The following is a 22,539-nucleotide window of genomic DNA, read 5'->3' as shown; positions in this document are numbered from 1 at the left end:
TACATATGGTTTTTTAATAATTAACGTCAATAAACTTTACTGATATATTAATCTGAAGCAACATCTCCCATATACTAGCTGCTAATGGAAGACTTATTGCATGAAAAAGTGGAAGAATCCATAAATATAATAATTGTCTTGTAGCAAGCAATATTGTTATACTTGGGGCTTAAATCATGCTTGAACCTGTCATGTGCTATTAAAATCTTACCACTGATTGACTGCCACAGTGAAGAGAACAAGAACAGATGAGAAGGCCATCAGCAATATTTGCCCGCTCCAGATCTGGGTAATCCCCACTGCTAATTTTTGCCACCTTTCAGCCAGCTGCTGGAAGGAGGTGGCAGTGCTGAACTTCAATCACTTCTGCTGATATCTTTTCCATTGAGTTAAAGCTCATACTACTGTGGTGTGGTGGGCCTCAGTAGAGATGACCCCAAAAGTGAAGCCACCAAAGGGGACCACACCTTCAGGGTTGCTATGTTGGTGAGGGTGCCCCCACTCTTAATTTTAGTTGGTTATAGCTGTTGTTGGATTAAATGGCTTGGGCGGTTGTGGGGAACTGTGAGTTGTGCATGGGGTATTGGCGGGTGATGCTCAGGGTGAGAGCAGGAACATCCCTCTTTTGTTTGTAGTGACAGATGATTGTGAAGCCTGAATGACAGTCAGCATGGTGAACAGTGAGAGGGAGGATTGAGTGGGTATGGGAGAGAGTGAGAGGAGTGTGTGATGGAGTGGATGGATTATTTATTTATTTATTGCATTTGTATACTGCCCCATAGCTGAAGCTCTCTGGGCAGTTTACAACAATTAAAAACATTAAAAACAAATATACCAATTGAAAAACACATGCTAAAATGCCTGGGAGAAGAGGAAAGTCTTGACGTGGCGCCGAAAAGATAACAGTGTTGGTGCTAGGCACACCTCATCAGGTAGATCATTCCATAATTTGGGGGCTGTGACGTCCTTCCCTGGCACCACCTGTGAAGCTCTCACTTTGTGGCTACCAGCAGACAGAAATGTCAGGTTTATTCTTACCCTTTACAGCACTAGCACTGATCTCAAAAGATCCCACTGCTAGGCAGCACCACCCGACACTCTGTAACCCTTTTAGCCAATAGACTGTGCCTAGTCTCTGCCTGGCTATTCTGATACCTTGTGTCAATTTGTAAACCCCCCTGCAGCCCCTTGACTCTGAAGCATACAGCCCTGGGTTTCTCTGTGGGACTGGATGCACTTTCCTCCGATCTGCCACTGCCACCATTCGATACAAACTGTTCAGCCTTGGTTACTTTGCTATTCCCCCTGGTATGTGCATCCCAGCTGAAGGAATCAGGCTTTTATTTAACCAAGAAATATTTATTAAGAATTAGAAATAACAAGATTACTTAAGGAATGTTCACAAGCGTATGGTTTCATCTATATTCTGTTATGTACTTGACTTCTTACTAATTGCCTCCGACTCACTCTCAACAACACCAACCTCCCAACACCACCTCACAGCCACCACCTCAATTCACCACCAAACCTCCACAGATTCAACTGTCATTCTTCCATTTATACTCCCAGCCATTCAAACTCTCAGCCAATCATTCAGCATTCTATTGCTCATGTACTCCCCCTCCTCTTTCACTCCACTTACCATATATCTTCTATATAACCAGCACTTACCATATTTACAATACAAGCAGGAACATCACAGGGGCCACCACTGAGAAATCCCTCTCCCTTGTTGCCAGACTCCCACCTTCTCTCCCAGTAGGTAGCCGGAGGAGGGCCTTGGATGTTGAGTGTAGTGTACTGGTGGGTTCGTGTCGGAAGAGGCGTTCCATCAGGTATTGTGGTCCTAAGCCTTGTAAGACTTTATAGGTTAAAACCAACTCCTTGAATCGAGCTCAGAAACATACAGGCAGCCAATGCAAGCGAGCCAGAATCAGTTTTATATGTTCAAACCATCTGGTCCCTGTTACCAGTCTGGCCACTGCATTTTGCACAAGCTGCAGCTTCCAAACTGTCCTCAAAGGCAGCCCCACGTAGAGTGCATTGCAGTAATCTAACTTGGAGGTTAGCAGAGCATGGACAACTGAAGCCAGGTTATCCCTGTCCAGATAGGGGCATAGCTCGGCCACCAACCAAAGTTGGTAGAAGACACTATGTGCCACCGAGACTACCTCAGCCTCAAGTGACAGAGATGGTTCTAGGAGAACCCCCAAGCTACAAACCTGCTCCTTCAGGCGGAGTGCAACCCCATCCAGGACAGGTTGGACATCCACCATCTGGTCAGAAGAACCACCCACTAGCAGCATCACAGTCTTGTCTGTTTATTAGCCCTCATCCAGTCCATTGTCGCAGCCAGGCACTGGTTCAACACATTGACAGCCTCACCTGAAGAAGATGAAAAGAGAATAGAGCTGCGTGTCATCAGTATTCTGATGGCAACGTACTCCAAAGCTCCAGATGACAGCACCCAACGGTTTCATGTAGATGTTGAACAGCATGGGGGACAGAACTGATCCCTGCAGAACCCCACACTGGAGAGTCCAGGGTGCCGAGCAATGTTCCCCAAGCACCACGTTCTGGAGCTGACCTGCCAAGTAGGAGCGGAACCATCGCCATACAGTTCCTCCCACTCTCAACTCAGCCAGTCTTCGCAGAAGGATACCATGGTCGATGGTATCGAAAGGCGCTGAGAGATCAAGGAAAATCAACAGAGTTACACTCCCCATCTCTCTCCCGACAGAGGCCATCATACAGGTCAACCAAGGCTGTTTCTGTGCCAAAACCAGGCCTGAAACCTGACTGAAATGGATCCAGATAATCTGTCTCATCCAAGAGAGTCTGGAGCTTGTCTGCCACCACTCGTTCAAGGACCTTGCCCAGAAATGGAACATTTGCTACCGGCCTATAGTTATTAAGATTTTTTGGGTCCACGGGGAGGGGTCTCTTCAGGAGTGGTCTCACTACTGCCTCTTTCAGGCAGCCAGGGACCACCCCCTCTCGCAGAGAGACATTAATCACTTCCCTGGCCCAGCCGGCTGTTCCATCCCTGCCAGCTTTTATTAGCCAAGAAGGGCAAGGATCCAGCATGGAAGTGGTTGCACGAACCTGTCCAAGCACCTTGTCAACGTCCTCAAGCTGTACCAACTGAAACTCATCCAAGAAATCAGGACAACGCTGTGCTCTGGATACCCCGCTTGATTCCCCTGCTATATCACTGGACTCTAAGTCCTGGCGGATGCTAAAGATTTTATCCTGGAACTGCCTAGCAAATTCATTACAGTGGGCCTCAGATGGTTCTACCATGTCCTTGGGGCCAGTGTGTAATAGCCCCCAGACAATTCTGAAGAGCTCCACTGGGCAGCAGATTGATGATTTGATAGTGGCAGCAAAATATTGTTTTTTTGCTGCCCTCACTGCCGCTAAATATAGCTTACCATAGGCACTTACCAGTGTGTAATTGCATTGACCAGGAGTTCATCTCCATCAGCATTCAAGCCATCTCCTATATTGTTTCTTCCCTCTCAGCTCTGGTATGCCATGGAGCCGTACAAGCTCTACACAGGAGAGGTCACTCAGGAGCGATCATGTCAACAGCCCAGGGCATTTCTGTATTCCACAGTTCAACCAGGGTTTCGACAGGAGTGCCAGCCCTATCAGCCGAAAAACTCCCCAGAGCCCTTTGGAAACCATCCGGATCCATTTGTCTCTGGGGGCGGACCAACTTAATAGGTCCCCCACCCTTGCAAAGGGGAAAGGCTGCTGTAAGTCTAAAGTTCATCAAGCAGTGATCTGTCCATGACAAAGGGACTGATGTAAGGCCCTACACATTCAGATCACCATCTCCATGTCCAGTTGCAAAAACCAAGTCTAGAGTATGCCTGGCTACATGTGTTGGGCCAATGGCATATTGGGACAGTCCCATGGTTGTCATGGAAACCATGAAATCCTGAGCCGCCCTGGATAAGGTGGCCTCCGCATGGATGTTGACATTCCCCAGAATCAACAGTCTGGGGGATCTCAACAGTACACCCGAGACCACCTCCGTCAGCTCAGCTAGGGAGTCTGTTGGGCAGCGGGGTGGGCAGTACACCAACAGAATCCCCAGTCTGTCACGCTGACCGAACACAAGGTGCAAACACTCCAGACCAGTAGTCACATGGACAGGGTGCTTGCAGAGGGAGATGGAGCTCCTATAGACCACAGCAACCCCCCACTGAGGGAGTGGATGGATGATAAATAGTTGACTGTTGTGTGTGTGCGCGCTCGTGTGCGCATGTGTGAAGAGTGTGATAAATGAAAGATTGTGGGTTGTGAAGTTGTTTTGCAGGGATTCAGCTCTTATTGCCAAGGTCAATTCCAGGGAGCAGCCAAAAGTGACTGTACCTCCCCCCCCTGGCAATTATGTTGTGAGGTGCTGCAAGGAACCATCTTGTCCCCAGTGCTATTTAACTTCTATATGAAGCAACTGGGAGCATTATTAGGGGATTTGCAGCAAGGTGTCAAGAGTAAGTTGGTGACATGCAGCTCTGTTTCTCTGTTACATCTGAATCAGATGAGGCCATGCAGTTACTAAACCATGCCGAAAAGCAAAAGTAGGGTGAACAAGGGTCAATAAATTGAAAGTGAGTTTCAACCAGACAGAGCCAGACTTGGGAATTAGTTGTATTACCTGTTGTGGTTATTATTATTATTATTATTATTATTATTATTATTATTATTATTATTATTATTATTATTGTTGTTGTTGTTGTTGTTGTTGTTGTTGTTGTTGTTGTTGTTGTTGTTGTTGTTGTTGTTGTTGTTGTTACTATTATTACATTTATATACCACCTTTTCTCCAAGGAGCTCAAAGTGGTGTACATGGTTTTCCCCTCTCCATTTTATCCTCACAACAAACCTGTGAGGTACATTGGGCTGAGAGGCAGTGACTGGCCCAACGTCATCCAGTGAGCTTCATGGCTGAGTGGGGATTTGAACCCTGGTCTCCCAGGTCCCAGTCCAGCTCTCTAACCACTACACCACACTGGCTCTCTGTTCTGAATGGGGTTGTACAGGTATGTAGTTGGAGAGTGTTCCTGGAGCCCTCAATGTCACTGGACATCCAGATGGCTAGATTGACTAGCAGTGCCTTTTCCCCAGCATTGGTACTTTTGCCAGCTAAGATAGCTTGGCCACAGTGGATAGAGATAGCTTGGCCCAGTGGCCCACACCTTTGTTACCTCAGGATTAGAGTACTATAATGTATTCTATGTGGATCTGCCCTTAGGCTTGGTTATGAAGCTGCAACTGGTACAGAACGATGCAGCTAGGCTGATTGCTGGTGCACCCTACAACATGCACATGGACCTCCCTCTTGAACAGCTGCTCTAGTTGCCAGTTTGCAACAGAACCATGTTTAAGCTTTGGTTATTGATGACCCTAAACAACTTAGGACCTGTTTAGTATGTTTATTTTGTTATTTCTTCTATATATTTTTATTCCCTTAAATATTTTTTCCTGCTTTGAATTTTTGGAAGGTTACAGGTAAAGTTAATAATGGCTACTTAAGGGCCATAGCTTTCTTTTTTATTATTATTATTTTTGTAGTGCTGTGGACCTTGTGTTATCTTGGCATAGTCAAGCTTGGCGGCTGTCCTAGTTTTTCAAGAAGTACTGAAACAAACCTACATTCTGGAGTTTTAGTTAACTGAAATACAGAATTTGGAGCATTTATTATTCCTGTTGATAAACTAATAAACAGAATTGGGGCTATTTTTCTTGTTTATATATGTTTCATATTGGTTGTTCTATTCTGTTGAGACACAGTTTTGGATTACTGTATGTTCATTTATCCCTATTGATACATGGGTTTCTTCTTGTTTACTGTTTGCTACATGAATTTATATTACATTATGTAAGTGGTTTGAATCAATTTTAATTGTATATGCACTTCATTATGAACTTAGTTATTCTGTATGCTTCTCTGAGGATTTTCATCCTTTAATTCATTATTTAGTGACATTTGTGACATCATTTCATTTTATGCTGTACATTGCTTTAGAGTACAGTCCAACTCATTGGAGACCAGCGGAAGGGGCCACCACACCCAACCTTCGTTCAGGAACCACTGGGAAGGCAGGACACTGGCTGCACTGGCAGGGCACAGTGGAAGGAAATGAAATGCATATTTCCTTCCGCCATCCCTTTACCCAGCATATTGGCTGCCAGAACAAAGGGCTGCAGGACTGAACTGAACAGGCTCATGATGTGGCATAAGTTCCACTCTCCTCAGTTCCACCCTTGACATCTCCCCGGAATGCCCCTTTTTCAGGCCTTCCACTGGCTCCACTTGTGCCTGTCTCGGCTGAGCTAGAGTGGTGGAGTTTCCAGCTGCACTGCAGCTGTGCCCAAGGCAGACTTCTGCCAGTGGCACCATCACCCTTCCTCCTCCTCCTCTTCCTCCACAGCTATACCTCATCCTGAAGCCCCACTGCCCAGGATAACTACAAGGAGGATTGCACCTGTCAATATCCACCGGCTGCACTGAGGTGATTAATGGTACTGTAAAACAATTAGCTGGCAGCTGCCTAAGCAGGGGCTTGGTTGGAAAGCAGATAAGTAAGAGTGAGCGTCAAGGGGTCTCGGTGCACATACCAGTTCGCCTTCCAAAAGGCAAAGTCAGTTAACAAAGCAAAGGTTCAATATTCCAACAAGGCAATCTGGGTTTCAAAAATCAACAGGGCATGGCTGGCGAGAGTCTGACCCTAGTTTCTAATGATGCTTTCAGTTGAGGGCAAAGGCCTCTCATTGCCTTTTAAGCTCCCCTCCCTCGTGCAGATGCTAGCAATCAGCCCTCGGACTCCCAGGAGCTTGTAGCCTTAAGTGGCCAGAACTCCTGTGTTGCTGTGCTACTCCCAGATGACTTCACTCTGCAGGGAGCGGAGGGGCCTCCTTTTCATGCCCTGAGTCTGACTGAGGGGCTCCAGCTGTGTTCTGAACATCTTCCACTGATGGGAGGTCTGGAGCTGCATCTTGGGTGCTTGTTCCTTCTCTTGGGTCTGCTGTGCTAATCCACTGCACATCATCCTTCTCTGAGGACTCATCCGCTGGAGGCATGACAGTGCCATTAGTGTGCTATGTCAAAAGCAGTATATAAATCTTTCTATTTAAAAATAAAAGAGAAGCATCAGTAATATAAATGAGGAAAAACTTGGGAGGTATTTGTAATATGGCTGAGCATGTTGGCCAATATGTATATAATAAATTTTATTACAAACAAGATAATGCAAATGAACAACACAATGAAAATACTTGCAAAACATTTAGATATAAGGAGCTTTTTTCATAAACCCATTAGAAATTCATGAGAATACCAAATAATATTTATGCATAGATATATATAAAACCATCCATTTAAACAAGGATAATTTGTCCCAATTGTGAGTGATATTTCTACCCCATCGGTAGTTATTTTTTCCTAGAATTTAGCAGTTTTTATCTGATTAAAATAGATAGTACTAATTCTTTATTAAGAGTAAGAAAAAACCTTTTTACATAATTCAAGCAAGCACAGAGTCTAGACGAATAACTAACTGAAAAAGTTTATTAATGACTCTAACCACCAGTCTTCAATTTTATTTTTTATACTTTTCTTACACTAAGAACACCTTATTGTTTCTTGACAAATCCATTACATACTGAAGATTGTGGCCAATGTAAGTTTTACACTATTATTACAAACCCAATTAAAATATGAAAGAAGAGTTTCTTTAAATCTCTTCAGTAGGATCAATGGAAGCACTTCCTTTGTTGGATGAAAGCGCTGATGGAGGATGCTCCTCCACTGGAGGAAACACCTCTAGATTCAACCGCCATGTGTGAAAATGCCTTAAGGCAGCCTTTGCCTATCTGGTGCCCTCCAGATGTTTTGGATTGCACCATGCTGACTAGGGCTGATGCAAGTTATAGTCCAAAACATCTAGAGGGCACCAGGTTGATGAAGGCTGCCTTAAGGAAAAAGTAATACTCTTCCTCCCCCTACATTTTCTCTTTCTTGCTTTTTTCCCTAATCCAAAATGTAAAAGTAGGTAGAAGGAGGATACAAATAGAGATTATCTGTAATCTTGTGTTAGCACATTTTCTGGTTCTCCAGTTAGTCTTTGGATGTTTTAAAAGGTCATGAAAACATATGGTCAATGAGGGACATCCATTCTGTTTGCTCCCAGAAAAGGATAAAAGTATCAGTAGTGAGAACTACATACAAACTGGCATCAATGATACTTATATATGAGACCCCCCCCCCATGGAATGCTTTTGAAACATAAAATTCCTGGTTGAGAACAAAAAGAAATGGATGGTAGTGAAATGAAGAAAATTAGCTTTCCCATGGTACTGAATCTCTAAAGCCATAAGGAAAGTAATGTTCCTTAATTTTCTCTCTTGTCCATAGTTCACTGCATCATTATTATAAGTGAGAGTAAGACTTGATAAATGCATCCTTCACGCTGTCCAAAGTAATTCAGTTTCCCTATCAGTTCTATGCATTGTGTACTCAAGAGTAAGACAGCTGGTAAGACAGCTACAACTGTTCCTGAATCAGGATAGCTTGACCACAGTTGTGGTAACCTCAAGGCTGGATTACTGCAATGATGATCATCATCATTATGCATATCCCCCCCTTACTCCCAAAAAGGAGTTCAGGGTGGAAAATGCTGTATGTGGAGCTACGCTTGAAGTTGGTCTGGAGGCTGCAACTAATGCATGATGGCTAGGTTGTTTGTGGGAACAGACTACCACCAGCATTTAACACCATGCTTGTAGGATTTGCACTGGTTGCTAATATGCTACCAGGCCAAAATCAGGGATTTGGTATTAACATATATGGCCCTATACAGCTCAGGACCAGGTTATTTGAGAGATAATCTTATTCTTTATAAACTCAGTAGGTCACTGCAGTCTGCAGGAGAGCTTCTCCTTCAAGTTGCTAAGATATCAGAAGCCTGATCCACAGTAACTCGAAGCTTTCAGCATGGCTAGCCCTGTTCTCGGGAACAGCATTCCTGCTGAAATATAATAGTTGTCCATTATCTCCACTTCCTGGAAACAAACACATTTTTGTTAAACTTTCCCAGCCAAATAAATATAGGTATCCAGCTTTTTAAAAAAAACTGTTTTGTGTGTACATGTCCTTGAGATATATATGTGGGAGGTAATTAATATAGTAGGAGTAGTAAGTTCTACTGGATTTAGTGGACTTACTGCCAGGAAAGCATGTATGGCAACCCAAAGCTCCTGAATAAAGAGAACTTATTTTACACATTAGGTGGACATGTTAAGTAGCAGCATTTATTCTCATCTATTACAGTCAATTACCAGTTTCTCATCAGATCCCATAATTCATCACAGTAAAGCTTAAGATTGACTCAGAACCTGCACCTGTTCTTAAAAGAACAAAAATGCCTCTAAGCATTTGCAGACTGCATTTCTCTCATTAGTAAGTAATAACACCAGCTACCTTTTCCTTGCCACCAAATAACTGCAACCAGCTGCCAAGCATTTGTAAACAGGAAGCCAGATGTCTAGGTCAGAAGGTGCAGCTTCTTGGCCAGTTGGAATTCTGTTCTCTCTTAAAACAACCACCACCTTATGTTCTAGAGATTCAGCATGAGGAGAAAATCTGTCCCTATGTATATTTTCTTACCTTTACAATATAACCATCTTTCTTCTATCAAGGTGGTATTAATGTGGTTCCCAGGAGGTCTCCACACAGGCACTGACCACCAGATACAGATTGGCTTGGCTTAGCTTCTAGCCTTATGTGCCTTCAGACCATATCCTGGGTCTGGCTACCTGTTCTCTGTCCTTTACATGTGGAAGTGATTGATTATAGGTATGGCAATAAACCAAATACTTGGGGTAGGTTACAGGTAGAGTGGATGACTAAGTAAAACACATTCTTTCATATTGCATTGCTAAAATATGCTAAAACCCAAATACTTTAAGACATTCTGTACTTCAGTAGTTTAAAAGTGACTGAAATTTCTTTTGGTGTGTGTTGCTCTCATGCTCTAATGTTGTAAGGGAATTTTCTAGCCTTAACTTGTAGGAATGCTTTTTGAAAGAACTCTGATTTAATTTGCAATATAGCTCTTGCAGTTTACATTGGTTACATAAATTTCCAGGAATATTGTTTCTGAAATATTGTGATAGAAACATTGTGTAACGTTATAGGCAAAATTGATGAGAGCGCAAGCATTCCACAAGATGCAAAAGAAATACATTCCTAGTAGTCTACTGTACAAGAGTTAAGAATTGGAAAATTATATTTTTTATCACTACATCTAGTAGAATGGGGAAAAATGGACCAATGATATCTGTATGTATTTCTAAGTGGGATCCATAGATAGCTTGGGGAGATGTAATTTTTTTAAATACAGTATTGCAGGCAGTTGATAATGCTGTTAAATGCAGTACTATACCAATATTTTTTTCAATCAAATCCATATTGTGACTGGACTGTACTACCAGAAGGATAGCCATGGACCCTGCAGCAAAAACAAGAGTGCCTTGTGATGCTTTAAAGATAGGCAGAGCAATCCTAACCCTATTGGGCGATCCATTATTTCCAGCTTGTGCTGACCAGGACAGGAGATAGAAATCTTTCTCTTCTTCTTCTTCTGATGGTTCCTTATATGTTTATATTCTTCCCCATTGATTTTAATAGGAGGGAGTAAACTATGCCAGATGTAGTTGCAGTGGTAGATGTATGCCCATGGAGCATAGATTTAACTGTGGTAGTACAGAGAGACCTCCACCTCATTTTCACACCCTTGAGCCAGCAAATGTGAGTGGTTAGAATTTATCTCTAACAGATTTATTGTGCAACATGATCTTTTGTGGGCTAAATTGTTAAAGAGTTATCCACAAATAACAGATGTATACATTGGTATAGAAAAGCCACCTAGGAATTAAGCAGTATGCTATTGTTATTGTTGTTGTTGTTATAATAAAGGGGGAAATGTGAGGCCAAAAGGCAATGAAATGCAAGTATAGTCTGTAATGTTTCTGTGTAAAGCTCATATTAGCATACTGTGTGAAGTTCTTTTGTGCATTTCAACTTTAGATGAAATATCACAGACTATACCTCCTGTATTACATTGTTTTTTGTGTTAATGGTGCACAACCCCCCCATGCCCATGTATAAATTATAAAAGAAACATCTACAATAGATCAGAACACAACTCACTACTCAAAGAATCCAACTAAAGGGCTAGATTATTTTTTCCATTGGTAAAATTGTTTTTATACACATAAATCTAAGGCAGAAATTTTGAGTTCTCACTTTAAATTGCTCTTAATTTTTTAGTTTTTTTAATGTATTGGATATTGCAGCAGATTTCTCTCTGTTGATTCCCACTCTCCCCTTTTTCCATTAGGACTGTATTGTGAACCACTATAATCCCCTACATAACGAAGTATGCATATACTGTAAAAAGAAACAGAGTCCACCAAAGGCTGATTTCTCTGTGATACTTTACTTGGGCAGCTTTTTCTCACACCTGAATGCAATTTGGCTTTTATTGCTTTTTTCAAATATTTGGAAGCTGCAAAGAATAATTGTGTTCATACTGCTCCTCAGGAGGATATAATTATTTATGTTGATGTTCTAAAATCTGATATTTAAAAAGTAGCTATAAATTGCTTTGATGTGGATGAGTGAATCTGCATAGTAAATATTTTTCATTATTTATTAGATATAAACTCACAGTGCAATCCTATACATTCTACTCAGAAGGAACGATCTATGAAGGTCAGCATACAGATGTACCATGCAAGCTGCTAGACAAGTGAATTGGAATTGGAGGACTGATGGAGGAGCTAATTTGATATGGCAGGCTGCCTCATTGGAAATATTCTCAAAGCAAATTAAGCCAGCAAAACAAGCACAGAATTACTTTCTAGATCAATGATATGGGTTTATACAGTGCACCAGAAATGAATCTAATGTATCCTCTATCCATATTTCACATGGATCTTTATGGAAGGATGTATTAGGTTGAATATTGTACTTAAGGAATATTTTCTATTTACCTGTAAAAAAGAAAGGATATAAGCTTCTTAACTTTGTACTAAAATATGTCATACCATAAGAGTTTATATACATTTTTGTTAATGTTATTATAACATAAAATAAAAAAGATCCAGAAAAGAAAGAAGTCCCATTGAGTTCAATGGACTTATTCTGAGGTAGTTTTGTGTCTTTCGATTGGAATGGTTAGGGTTCAAGGTTCAGACTGTAATAATGATACAGGATTTACTTCAAATTAAGATATTGCTGATAAATTTATCTTTGGTTAAAAAGAATCAGCAATTCTTTTAATAAGAATCAACAGTGTGAACTGGCTGAAATAGCAGTCTAGCGTTTTGATCAAGTTTCTTGGAGTTCATTCAAAAAAAGTTAAAAAAACCAAACTTGTATTTAACAGTTTCATGCCCTGGTTTAGGCTGCAATCCAAAACACATACACCTGGGAGTAAATCTTATTGAACCCAATGGAGCTTACTTCTGAGAAGACATGCATTGGATTGCAGCTTTAATGTGCCTTTGCATGTACGGTGATCTTTATAGGGTGATATTCAGTTAAGTCATATTCAGAGTAGATTCATTCATACCAATGAATTTAAGCTAATTTAAGTTAATAATGTCTGTTAAGTATTAATTTCAATGGGTCTGAGTATGATTTATTCAAATACCATGCACAGAAATTTTTCATAGCAAAGCCAACTGATACTAATAATGTATGGAGGCAGAATGAAGCTTCGATATGGGACAATCTGTCCAATGAACTGCAATTACATGTTGCAGTTTTAACATGAACCATTGCTGTGGGGAGTCATTCCTAGCAGCTTTCATATGGCAGCTGTAATTGTAAGAACTGACCTGCAGTATATGTTGTATTTGCTTAGAATATTAGACTACCTGCTCTAATTTGGAATACAAGTATTTGAAAGAAAAGTCCCATTTATTTCAACAGTTTTCATGGAGGTGAGCTGAGAGTCACAGTCTATGTGCTCCATAATTATTTCCCCCCCACAAATATAAGGAAATGTAATATGTTTAGATGTTACAGCATGCACATATAAAATGTGCAAATTAACTAGTCGTGAGCATATATTTAGCAAGACTTCAGAATGTTTAAATAAAATAATATGGAAGATGCAAATTTATCTTTTCAGGTCCTCAATCATCTGCATAAAAAGCTAAGGAACATATCAAAGAAGTCAGAAGCATCCAAAAAGAAGGTAAACAAATAGAGTTTCTTATTAAATAAGATTTGCAATATATAATAAGATAAAATACGATTTTTACAAATATACAGCAGGGGTTATAAAATTATTGGGTGGTATTTAGCAAAGTATCAGACTAGACTCATTGCAATCAATGGACTTAAGTTACTAATTTAAGAACACTGATTTCACTGGGTCTACTCTGAGTATGACTTAGATATCACCCTTTGTAACTGGTATATTTGCAAATTCTTAAATCCATGTCATTGAAAATCAAAATTTGAATTTGCAGAGAATTCAGTTAGTCCTAATATGTCTCCTATTCCTAGTTAAAACTGTTAGACAGAGTGCATTTATTAACATGATAAAGCACTGTGCTCATTGTTTTTAAAAAAGTATTGACATAATTTAAAAAACTTAAATTACAATGCCAGCTAGGACCCGTTTGTTAAGACCAAATGTTATTCTCATTTTATTTTATTTTTATTTGTCTATTATGATGAATTGCCTTTTACATGTGTGTCAATTTACAAACATATAATTAAAAGCAGCTAAAATAGTTTTAAAATAGTACAAAACTGAATGGCATTTACCAAAGTATGTTAGTAAATGTGGGGGGGGGATCTGATGATTCAGTAATTTATGACATGTATTTGCAATTTCAGGAACCATCAGATTCCACCCCTGCCAAAAAAAATGCTAACATTTTCTAAAATAATCTGGGATATATGTAGAATGATGAAAAGAAATGCTTTTAAGACCTTCTCATTCTCCTATTTGTATTTAAGACAGATATTCCAGTGGTTTTATCTATTCTAACAAATCAATGCCAATGAACAATCATACAATCATATAATATTGTTAGGAAATGATGAAGTATTTCCTATGCTGCTTTAAGGCAGGTGGTGAAATGGCCTCCCTGTAGCTCTGACCACAGCAGCCTTCCATAGGGTAGAAAATATTTTATCAGTTCCTCTTAAAATACAGTACTCTGTCATTTTGTTTGGTCAATTGATTCTTGAACTTCATTTGTCCCTGTTTGTGCGTTATGGTTTTTTTTTTTTGCATATTTAGAGTATACATGGCCAAAGCACAATGCAGAAATAATTAAGGGGCAAGAGACACATGAAGGCAGAAGCAGAAATTTACCACACATGAGCTGTTCTTGGGCATTCATGATTAGAATCAAGAGGGAGAGGAGAGGGAGAGGAGGGGGGGAGGGGGAGGGAGAGAGGGGGAGGGGGAGGGGGAGGGGATGAGCATACTAGTTCTATCAAGGCTCACACACTCTCCATGTGCTGAAGAGCTAAATGTCTGCTGCAGGAAGCCTTTTCTTCTCTACTTGTGTTGTGTTGTATAATCCCTGATTATGCAGAGTTCTAAATTGTTGCAAGGGAAGTCTATATGATTCCTGCTCTCTCTGTCAAATAATTCTAATTGCATGGGAGATAAATTACTGAATAGGGTTTTACTCAATAGCGTGTTTGCTTCTGCATAGGTTCTGCAGCTACCAGCGCAGTAGTCCGTCAGGGAGCTTCCTTACAGATAGATACTTCTATGGATAGCTGCTTTAGTGTGATCATATGCATGTCTACTCAGAAGCAAGTAATATACTTTGACAAGACTTACTCTTGGTAAGGATTGCAGCCTCCACCCTCTACTTGAAACAGCAGACTGGGATGCTTTTCAGTGAACAAAAATACTCGTAAATATTCACAAGCATGACATCTACTCATGTGTAAATGTCAGGGGTTGGCAGTTTGAATCAATTTGAAGTGAGTTATATATTTATGATGCATAAACACCACTAATAAGACATTAGGAATGCATTTCATGTTTTGCTGAAATTATATTTCATGTACTTTTATTTTCTAAAGAGAATACATAAGACTGAATAAATTAAATAAACAATAATAGTCTTGTATGACTCCTTGTTCCAAATTATGCCAATCATGTTACAAAGGCTTCTGAGATATAATAGAATAAGATGTTGCAAGGGATTTTCATGCTATTATGTATAATTACTCTTGCCAAAGGAACCATCTGTCATAAATATGATAGATTTAAGAGGCAGAGGGTCAAATCCTGCCATCAGTTACATCTGAGGTTACTTGAGTATAACATAATGAGCCTAATTTTTTAACAAACAAGGACAAATGAAGCATGCTTATAAATTAACTTGTTACATAATTATATATGACAGGAACTATGATTTCTTTTAGCTAGATTCAAATAAAGATTTGTTTTTTACTCTTACTGAAAAATGACACAAGAGCCTGGTTTCCCCTCCTTTTCATTAAAAATATATACAACAAACATACTATTTCAGATTAGGATTAATCTTATTTCTTATCCAGTGTTATAGTGACATAAACTGTGGCTAATCCAAACAGCCTCACATGTGCCCCAGATGAGTGGTTTCTTTAATGTGTGCCATGGGAAAATTAACTAGTTGCTATGTCAGCTATACTTTGACCATATAAAGAGATAAATACTTGAGCCGATTTTGGGGATGACGATCAACAGAGAACACTGAGAAGTGGGCATCTAAATATAAAAAGATAAACAATATTTTTCCAGTTATCATATCTAATAATAGTGATCTCAATTCTCCAAGTGTAGCTCCTTATGTAGCCAAAAAAGCACCATCCATATGCAAAAAGCAGGTATCAGCAAGCATGGCTGAACCCCAAGCTTTGCAAAAGCACAGGCTTTTTTTTTTTAGAAAAAAAAATCATTACGGGTAACCCTAAAATAGTCCCATGAACATTTAGCATGTACAGAATGCTGTCTGATTGGGTGTGGATGTGGGAGATGAAAGATCAGGGAGAGAGGTAGAATGGAACGTAGTTTCAGCTCATGAGAATTAGTAATACACACTGCAACATATTGTTGCAGATTGTAGCTGTTTACCTGTTTTTGATGTTTAGGTTATGAATACTATCATATTTATAGTCAAACTGGGGAGAGGGTGGGTTCAAGATTTGCAAAAGTACAAAATAATCTATAGAAGAAACCCTAAGTGGTGAAATAAAAACCAAAATAGGCCAATGAGGATTGAGTGTATTCAGTTATTATTGAATGCTGACTCACTATTGGAGAAAAAACAAAAAAAAAGACACAGCAGGAATGGAAAGGAGTAGCTGGGACCATGAATAGGCATTCCTCACTGCAACATTTGTTGCATGTCCCACTTGTTTCATCCTGAAACCAGTCTGACAACATAAGTGAAAGAATGAGGTCTGCACTATGTGATCAACAATAACACACAATGAATTCACTATATCATTTCTTCTTATCAGGTGTGGGCACAATCCTAAACATCTTTGCTGAGATTTCAATGGGACTTAATCCTTAGCAAGTGTGTTGAGGATTGCAGCCCTAGTTACTGATGGAATTGAGTAGTGGCTTCCTGCCACAAAGTATAGCCTTGGTTATTGCTCCGTATACTTAAATATCATATATGAAAACTAGCTGTACTGAAGCCCACTCTTTCTCTTACCATTGTTTTTCGAGCTTATATTGTGAGGCAGCTTGTTCAATTGTTAAAAAATTAATCCACACTTTTAACTTTTCTGCCTTAGACAGCACAAACAGTCCTGGTGGTCGTAGTGGTTTTTGGGATATCCTGGCTGCCGCATCATGTTGTACACCTCTGGGCTGAATTTGGAGACTTCCCTCTGACTCAAGCTTCATTTCTCTTCAGAGTGACAGCGCATTGCCTGGCTTATAGCAATTCTTCTGTGAATCCTATTATATATGCATTCCTCTCTGAGAATTTTAGGAAGGCCTATAAGCAAGTGTTTAAATGTCAGATTGGTAACAAATCATCTCTAAATGAAGTTAAAGAGAATATTGACACACCACCATGCACTAATTCAACACATGTGTGAACATAATAAATGCATTTATTTGCAATTCCAGGTTTTCATATGAGTAGACTTGTTTTAAGTAAAAAGCACAAGAGCTCTCAAACTGAGCAAGTATTTCGAGGTTTACATTACCAATTGGCTGAAGTTCTATTTTGTAATAACACGTGATAGGGAAAAGACTGATTATGAAAAAATCTAGGTTCATATGAAAAGCATTCTAATATTATTTTTCTGGATACTTTTCAAATGAAGAATTCTTTAGTTCTTTTAAAATTATGCCAGAAAAGTAAGACACATATGTAACCAACCTGCTATATCTTTAGAAGGAGCGGTATTAATTTATATCCAGTATAATGCTTTTCCTCCTATACAAACTAATTCACTGAAACAAAATCACTAACCTCTACTTAGCTGGGAATAAATCCTATTGAATTCAATAGGACCTGCTGTTGAATAGACATGGTTAGGAATACACTGTAAGCTATTTCTCAAAATGTGTACTTTAGCAAGGAAATAAGATAAAAGTAATAGGTACCTGACAATAGAAATGGTATGTGCTTCAAAGTTTATCTGTCCAGACCATGCAACAGGCCCATGTAATTAATACAGTATTTACACAATCATCCCAATCCAGAGAATGTACAAATGTAGATAATGGGTGCTCTGCTATTGAATATACTGATTTTTAAAAGTAGGATCAGGGTCAGTACACACTGAGTTGATCTAAAAGAGCAGCTGGTTTCATATGACACCTACTAGCCATTCCAGTTGCAATTCTATTTGACAAATTTACAGGGCGCATCCTTTACAGGGTATGAATTATTGTTATGTGAAAGCTTCTATGAAAACCCTATCAAGTCATGGAAAACGTTTTTTTAAAATATAATAAAATAATCTATATTTGCTTAGGCTGTGCTTGAAGGCTGGGATTCAGATCAATTTTGCAGATGTGAGTGGGCAGCTTCCCTTAGAGCCCTGTTACCAGGGGCCATTTGCCCATTCCTATCTACTGTCCCACCATCACTGTTTTGAATGTAATGCACAAAATGTTCTGAAAGATGTTGGACAATGGTGATGGAATGGCAAGATGAAAGGCTAGAAAAAAAGTAGAGCAGGGGGCAGACAACAGGGGGCAGTGCCAAAGCTGTAAGCATAGCCCTAATATTTGCACATAAATGTCATGCACTTTACTTTTACTATTACTTATACACAGACTACAGGAAATGTTTTTAGTTTCTTGGGCAGAGTTATACTTCACTTTTTCTATGTGAAAAGCTCACTCATTGTTACCAGTTCACTGATGCATTCAGCTGAAAGAGCTTATTGTTGTTAGCCTGTGTGTTAAAAAAGGAAGAATAGGCTAAATGAAATATCATCCTCAATAGGTTTTACACATTTCTGAGTGATGAATGACACAGCATGAATGTCATTTTTGAAGATTTTTCACACATTCAGAAATTAAGCACAGCACAATCACAAAACTAAGGCTTTTAAAAAAATATGAAAGCTGTACGTAAGACTTTAATTGAAGTAAACTACTGACAATATTGAAGGCAAGGAAGTGCAAACGGAACTGGCTGGAATTTGAATAGACAGATTTCCACAAAAAGCTGTTTTTCATGGCCATCAAAACATAATGGAAACAAAAATCTACATTCAATTTTTGCACATTCTTAGTATTTTGGTTGTCAAAGGAGTAATGTAGTCTCCTGTGAATTTTACCCATTAATAAATGACTATTATGTTATATTATGTTCCTGTTAGGTTACAACTATGGTAGCGGTGAGCAAATGTGTCAGTTCCATTATCACAAGAACGAGATGGGAAACTTGGCATGGGGAAGCATCTAAACTAGGTCATGTTAAAAGACTTGTGGCACAATTGTGTACATGTTTACTTGGAAGTAAACCCTACTTTGTTCAATGGGGCTAACTCCTAGATAAGTGTACAGAGAACTGTAGCATAAGACTGGAGTCCTAAGGATGCTTAGCAGGGCATAAGCCCCATTAAACACAGTGGTGCTTCCTTCAAAGCAAATGTAAATAGGATTACATGGACCTCAACAAAATCATCCCCTTACTAAACAAGTATAGTAGGAGTTACTGTTGTAAAGAAGCTGTATGTCAGTAAACAGGGCAGTATAGGACATAGGTTATAATTTCAAACTTTTGTGTTCGGTTTATGACAACGTGAAGGAAATTATTGTGGAACAATGTTTTGTGATGGATATCCTCATAGAAATATTTTATAAAAATATACAAGCAAATCATCCTGGAGCATCAAGCCTTTACCAACAAGTTTAGTTGGATGTGACTACTATGAAACATTGTTTCCAGACCTTACTTAGCATAAAATTTGTTGTTGGGGGTATGGGGGAGTTGCATATTTATTTTTATTTATTTTCCATTGTAACCTTTCCCATCCCAAGACATCAAGGTGAACAACAAAACACTAAATCTATTGCAACCAATTCCATTAGTATGCAAAAATACTAATGGAAAATAAAAAAATGAGTTAATTTTTTCCATGCCCAATTAAACCCAATGTTGTGCTATTCAAACTTAAAGGAGGCCCACCTTAGCAAGCACAGGATGCCTGAACGGGGATGACAAAGTTCTAGGGAACTCTAGCAGATCTAATCTTCTTCCCCCAGGGAAATCACACCAAGGCCCATTAGATAGTAGGAATATCTCATCATCCCAACCTTATTTGGAAAGAAGGGAGCTTAGGAAGACCTGCCATTTTCTGCTAACCATGGTAATTTTTAAGCAATTTTGGGATGAGGTAAGAGATGCTATGTCAGCACCCACCACCCTTGAGCAGCAGCTGCTCAGACCCAAATACCCTGGCAAAGTCCGCTGTTGGTGCTTGCCCTGACCTCTGTAAGTCTACCCACCATTTAAATTTCCCACAATGCTTATGAGCAATTAAAATGGCAGCTGCCAGAAGCTGCATGGACTGCTGTTTCCATGGCCTTATAGTCTCCTTCCAACTGTACTATTCTATGATTCCATCCACTACCAGGTAAGTCCACCAAGGTCCACTACTGGAGGAGAGGGCTGATACTTTTCCAGCGCTCTTTCAAATGTGGGTCTAGCTTGGTGCTCCATTCTATTCCTGTTCTAATCATGTTTTGGATCAATACTCTGGTCCACAGATCCTCACACGCAGCAACAAGCCACATTGATCCACAGGAAAAAATCAATAGATTATTGGTGTTGGCTTGTTGGGGACACAAGGTAAAGTTTGTTTCTAGGGGTGTATCACATTTCTTTTGGGGGTCAGGGGGGATATCCTAGCCATAAAAATATGCAGAGTAAGGGCTTAGTAGCCTTTTAAAGAATTATTTGGCACAACAATCATGTTTAGTGATATTTTATAAAGATTTCAATGAAGTAAACTAATATTTTCATGAAGCTATCATCCTACACTATCTTGAGCAATTCAAGTAATTCAGATGAAAGAAACTGATTGGTTTATGACCATCATTCAGTTCTGCACAGCTCCAAAATATTAATTTTTGCATTTCTGCATCTCATAACTTGTCCAAGGAAATATTTCCAACATGTGAAAAAATAAATCAGTGAAAAGAGAGGATTACCACAAAGGTGAGATTTTGTTCAGAACTGTGCCTAAACTGTCCCAAGATTATTACTGCAGTGGTTTTCGAGATCCTCCAAAAGAACACATTGCCTTGTGTTCTTATTGTATAAACTTTCATGTGGCATGTCGCATTTCCCATAAGCAGGCATTTCTTTATCGATAGAAAATAAAGGCACTATCCATGGACTTCCATGTGTGCAGCTTCCTTCCTCTCTTTCCTCCATCCATCTCCCCATCCGAGTACCTAAAAATGTATCTGCCATTACCTTCAGTGAGGGGGAGTAGGTATCTGTGCTCACTTTCCGTATATAGAGGTAGACGTTCAACTTCTTGCCAAGGCTGTGTATGCTCCACTCTTTTCATTAGGATAAATTTTGCACTTAGTTCCCATTGAAGTCAATGGGACTTGATTTAAATAATGACTAACATAGTGTTTGATTTCAGTGGAGCCCATTTTGAACTAATTTGGCCTGAAATCCTAAATGCACTTACCTAGGAGTAAGTACTGAACACAGTGGAACTTCTGAGTAGATAAGCATATGATCCAACCCATTGTTTTACATGTAGTAAATCATTGTACAATAAATTAAACTTTAAAGTTATTATCTGATAACCTATTTTTTTCCTTTTGCAAATGAATAATTTGCAAATTACTATTTTAAGGAATGCACTGTTTTTTAAAGCGTTTCGGTGAACAATTGTTACATTCAATATATAGCCTATGCTGAGAGTGGGGGAAAACAAATGTACAATTCCAACATTATGAATGTATTCATTTTATTATTTTATAGCTACAGCTGCTCAAGACTCTGCTCTTGTTACATATTACTTAAATATATATGTGCATTTTCAATAAATGAAGCTGTAAGAATTTTCTAAACTTGCAATATTACTTTGTAAGAGTGAGAGCAGAAAGTAAAACTTAACTATATTTGTTAACTTGAAATCATTTTCAATGTCTTTGTTCTGAATGTCTTTCAAGTTTTAAAATATGAATGTAGCATTTGAATAATCTGTATTTCCGCACTTAATTGTAACACAAAATATAAAAGCTGCTTTATACTGTGTTTATATCACAACATTATATTTAGAATGCCATAAACAATATTTTCTGAGTTTTAAATTTCCTTGTCCAATAAGAAGCAATGCACCAAGCTCTGCTTCTAGGCAACTCTCCATTGATTTCAGTGTGGCTTGTACAGGACCCCCATAGGATCTTCAGTCTAAAGAAACCTCATTGTGCCATTTTCACTGCTTTAAAATGTCTTTATTATACACAGAGACCTTTTTATGCAATTGTGTACAGCAGTGAAGACGTGCATAGCACATAACTGGAACTTTCCCAAGCACATGATTGGAAGTTTCCCAAGCAACCTTCTAAATAGCAACATATTGATAAAATTTGGGATACCATTATTATGCACACACTCACCGAGTGCAACAACCAAATAATCCATTAAGAAAAATTGTTAGGGTTTATCTCCACTGTGGAAGCCCTCAAGCTTGTGATCACATTCCAGTGAAATACAGATGCATTTTTTTTCAGATTATGAATCAGCTATGTAATGAGCTTCCCGTTAGGCTGTTTTACTTTAATTGTCCCACAAGTTTAACTAATGACTGGAATCACCGAGTTTTCTTTTTCCTTAATTAATGATTTCGTTAAATTGTTATGTTCTTTATTTTTGTTACCTGTGGGCAAGATCAAACAGAGCCTCTTTTTCCTCCCCACTGCACATGGCACAAAAATATCCAGAGCAGATTTTTGGAGATTCATGGGGGCTGGTGGGGAAAAAAAA

At 39.2% G+C, this 22,539-nt stretch overlaps 1 protein-coding gene across 1 annotated transcript in view; it reads left to right on the top strand.

The window, feature by feature from the left end:
* The window catches only part of GALR1 (galanin receptor 1), a 29,805-nt gene extending 8,226 nt beyond the window's left edge, over positions 1-21,579 (top strand). Inside the window, exons 2-3 of the mRNA XM_061594132.1 lie at positions 13,215-13,280; positions 16,850-21,579. Coding sequence (XP_061450116.1) covers positions 13,215-13,280; positions 16,850-17,158 — 375 coding nt within the window. The 3' untranslated portion in view covers positions 17,159-21,579. The remainder of the gene's footprint in view (positions 1-13,214; positions 13,281-16,849) is intronic.
* Positions 21,580-22,539: the final 960 nt, after the last annotated feature.

The sequence above is a fragment of the Rhineura floridana genome, chromosome 1 (assembly GCF_030035675.1).
Source record: "Rhineura floridana isolate rRhiFlo1 chromosome 1, rRhiFlo1.hap2, whole genome shotgun sequence".
Lineage (NCBI taxonomy): Eukaryota > Metazoa > Chordata > Lepidosauria > Squamata > Rhineuridae > Rhineura > Rhineura floridana.
This window is presented reverse-complemented; position numbering and strand designations above follow the sequence as displayed.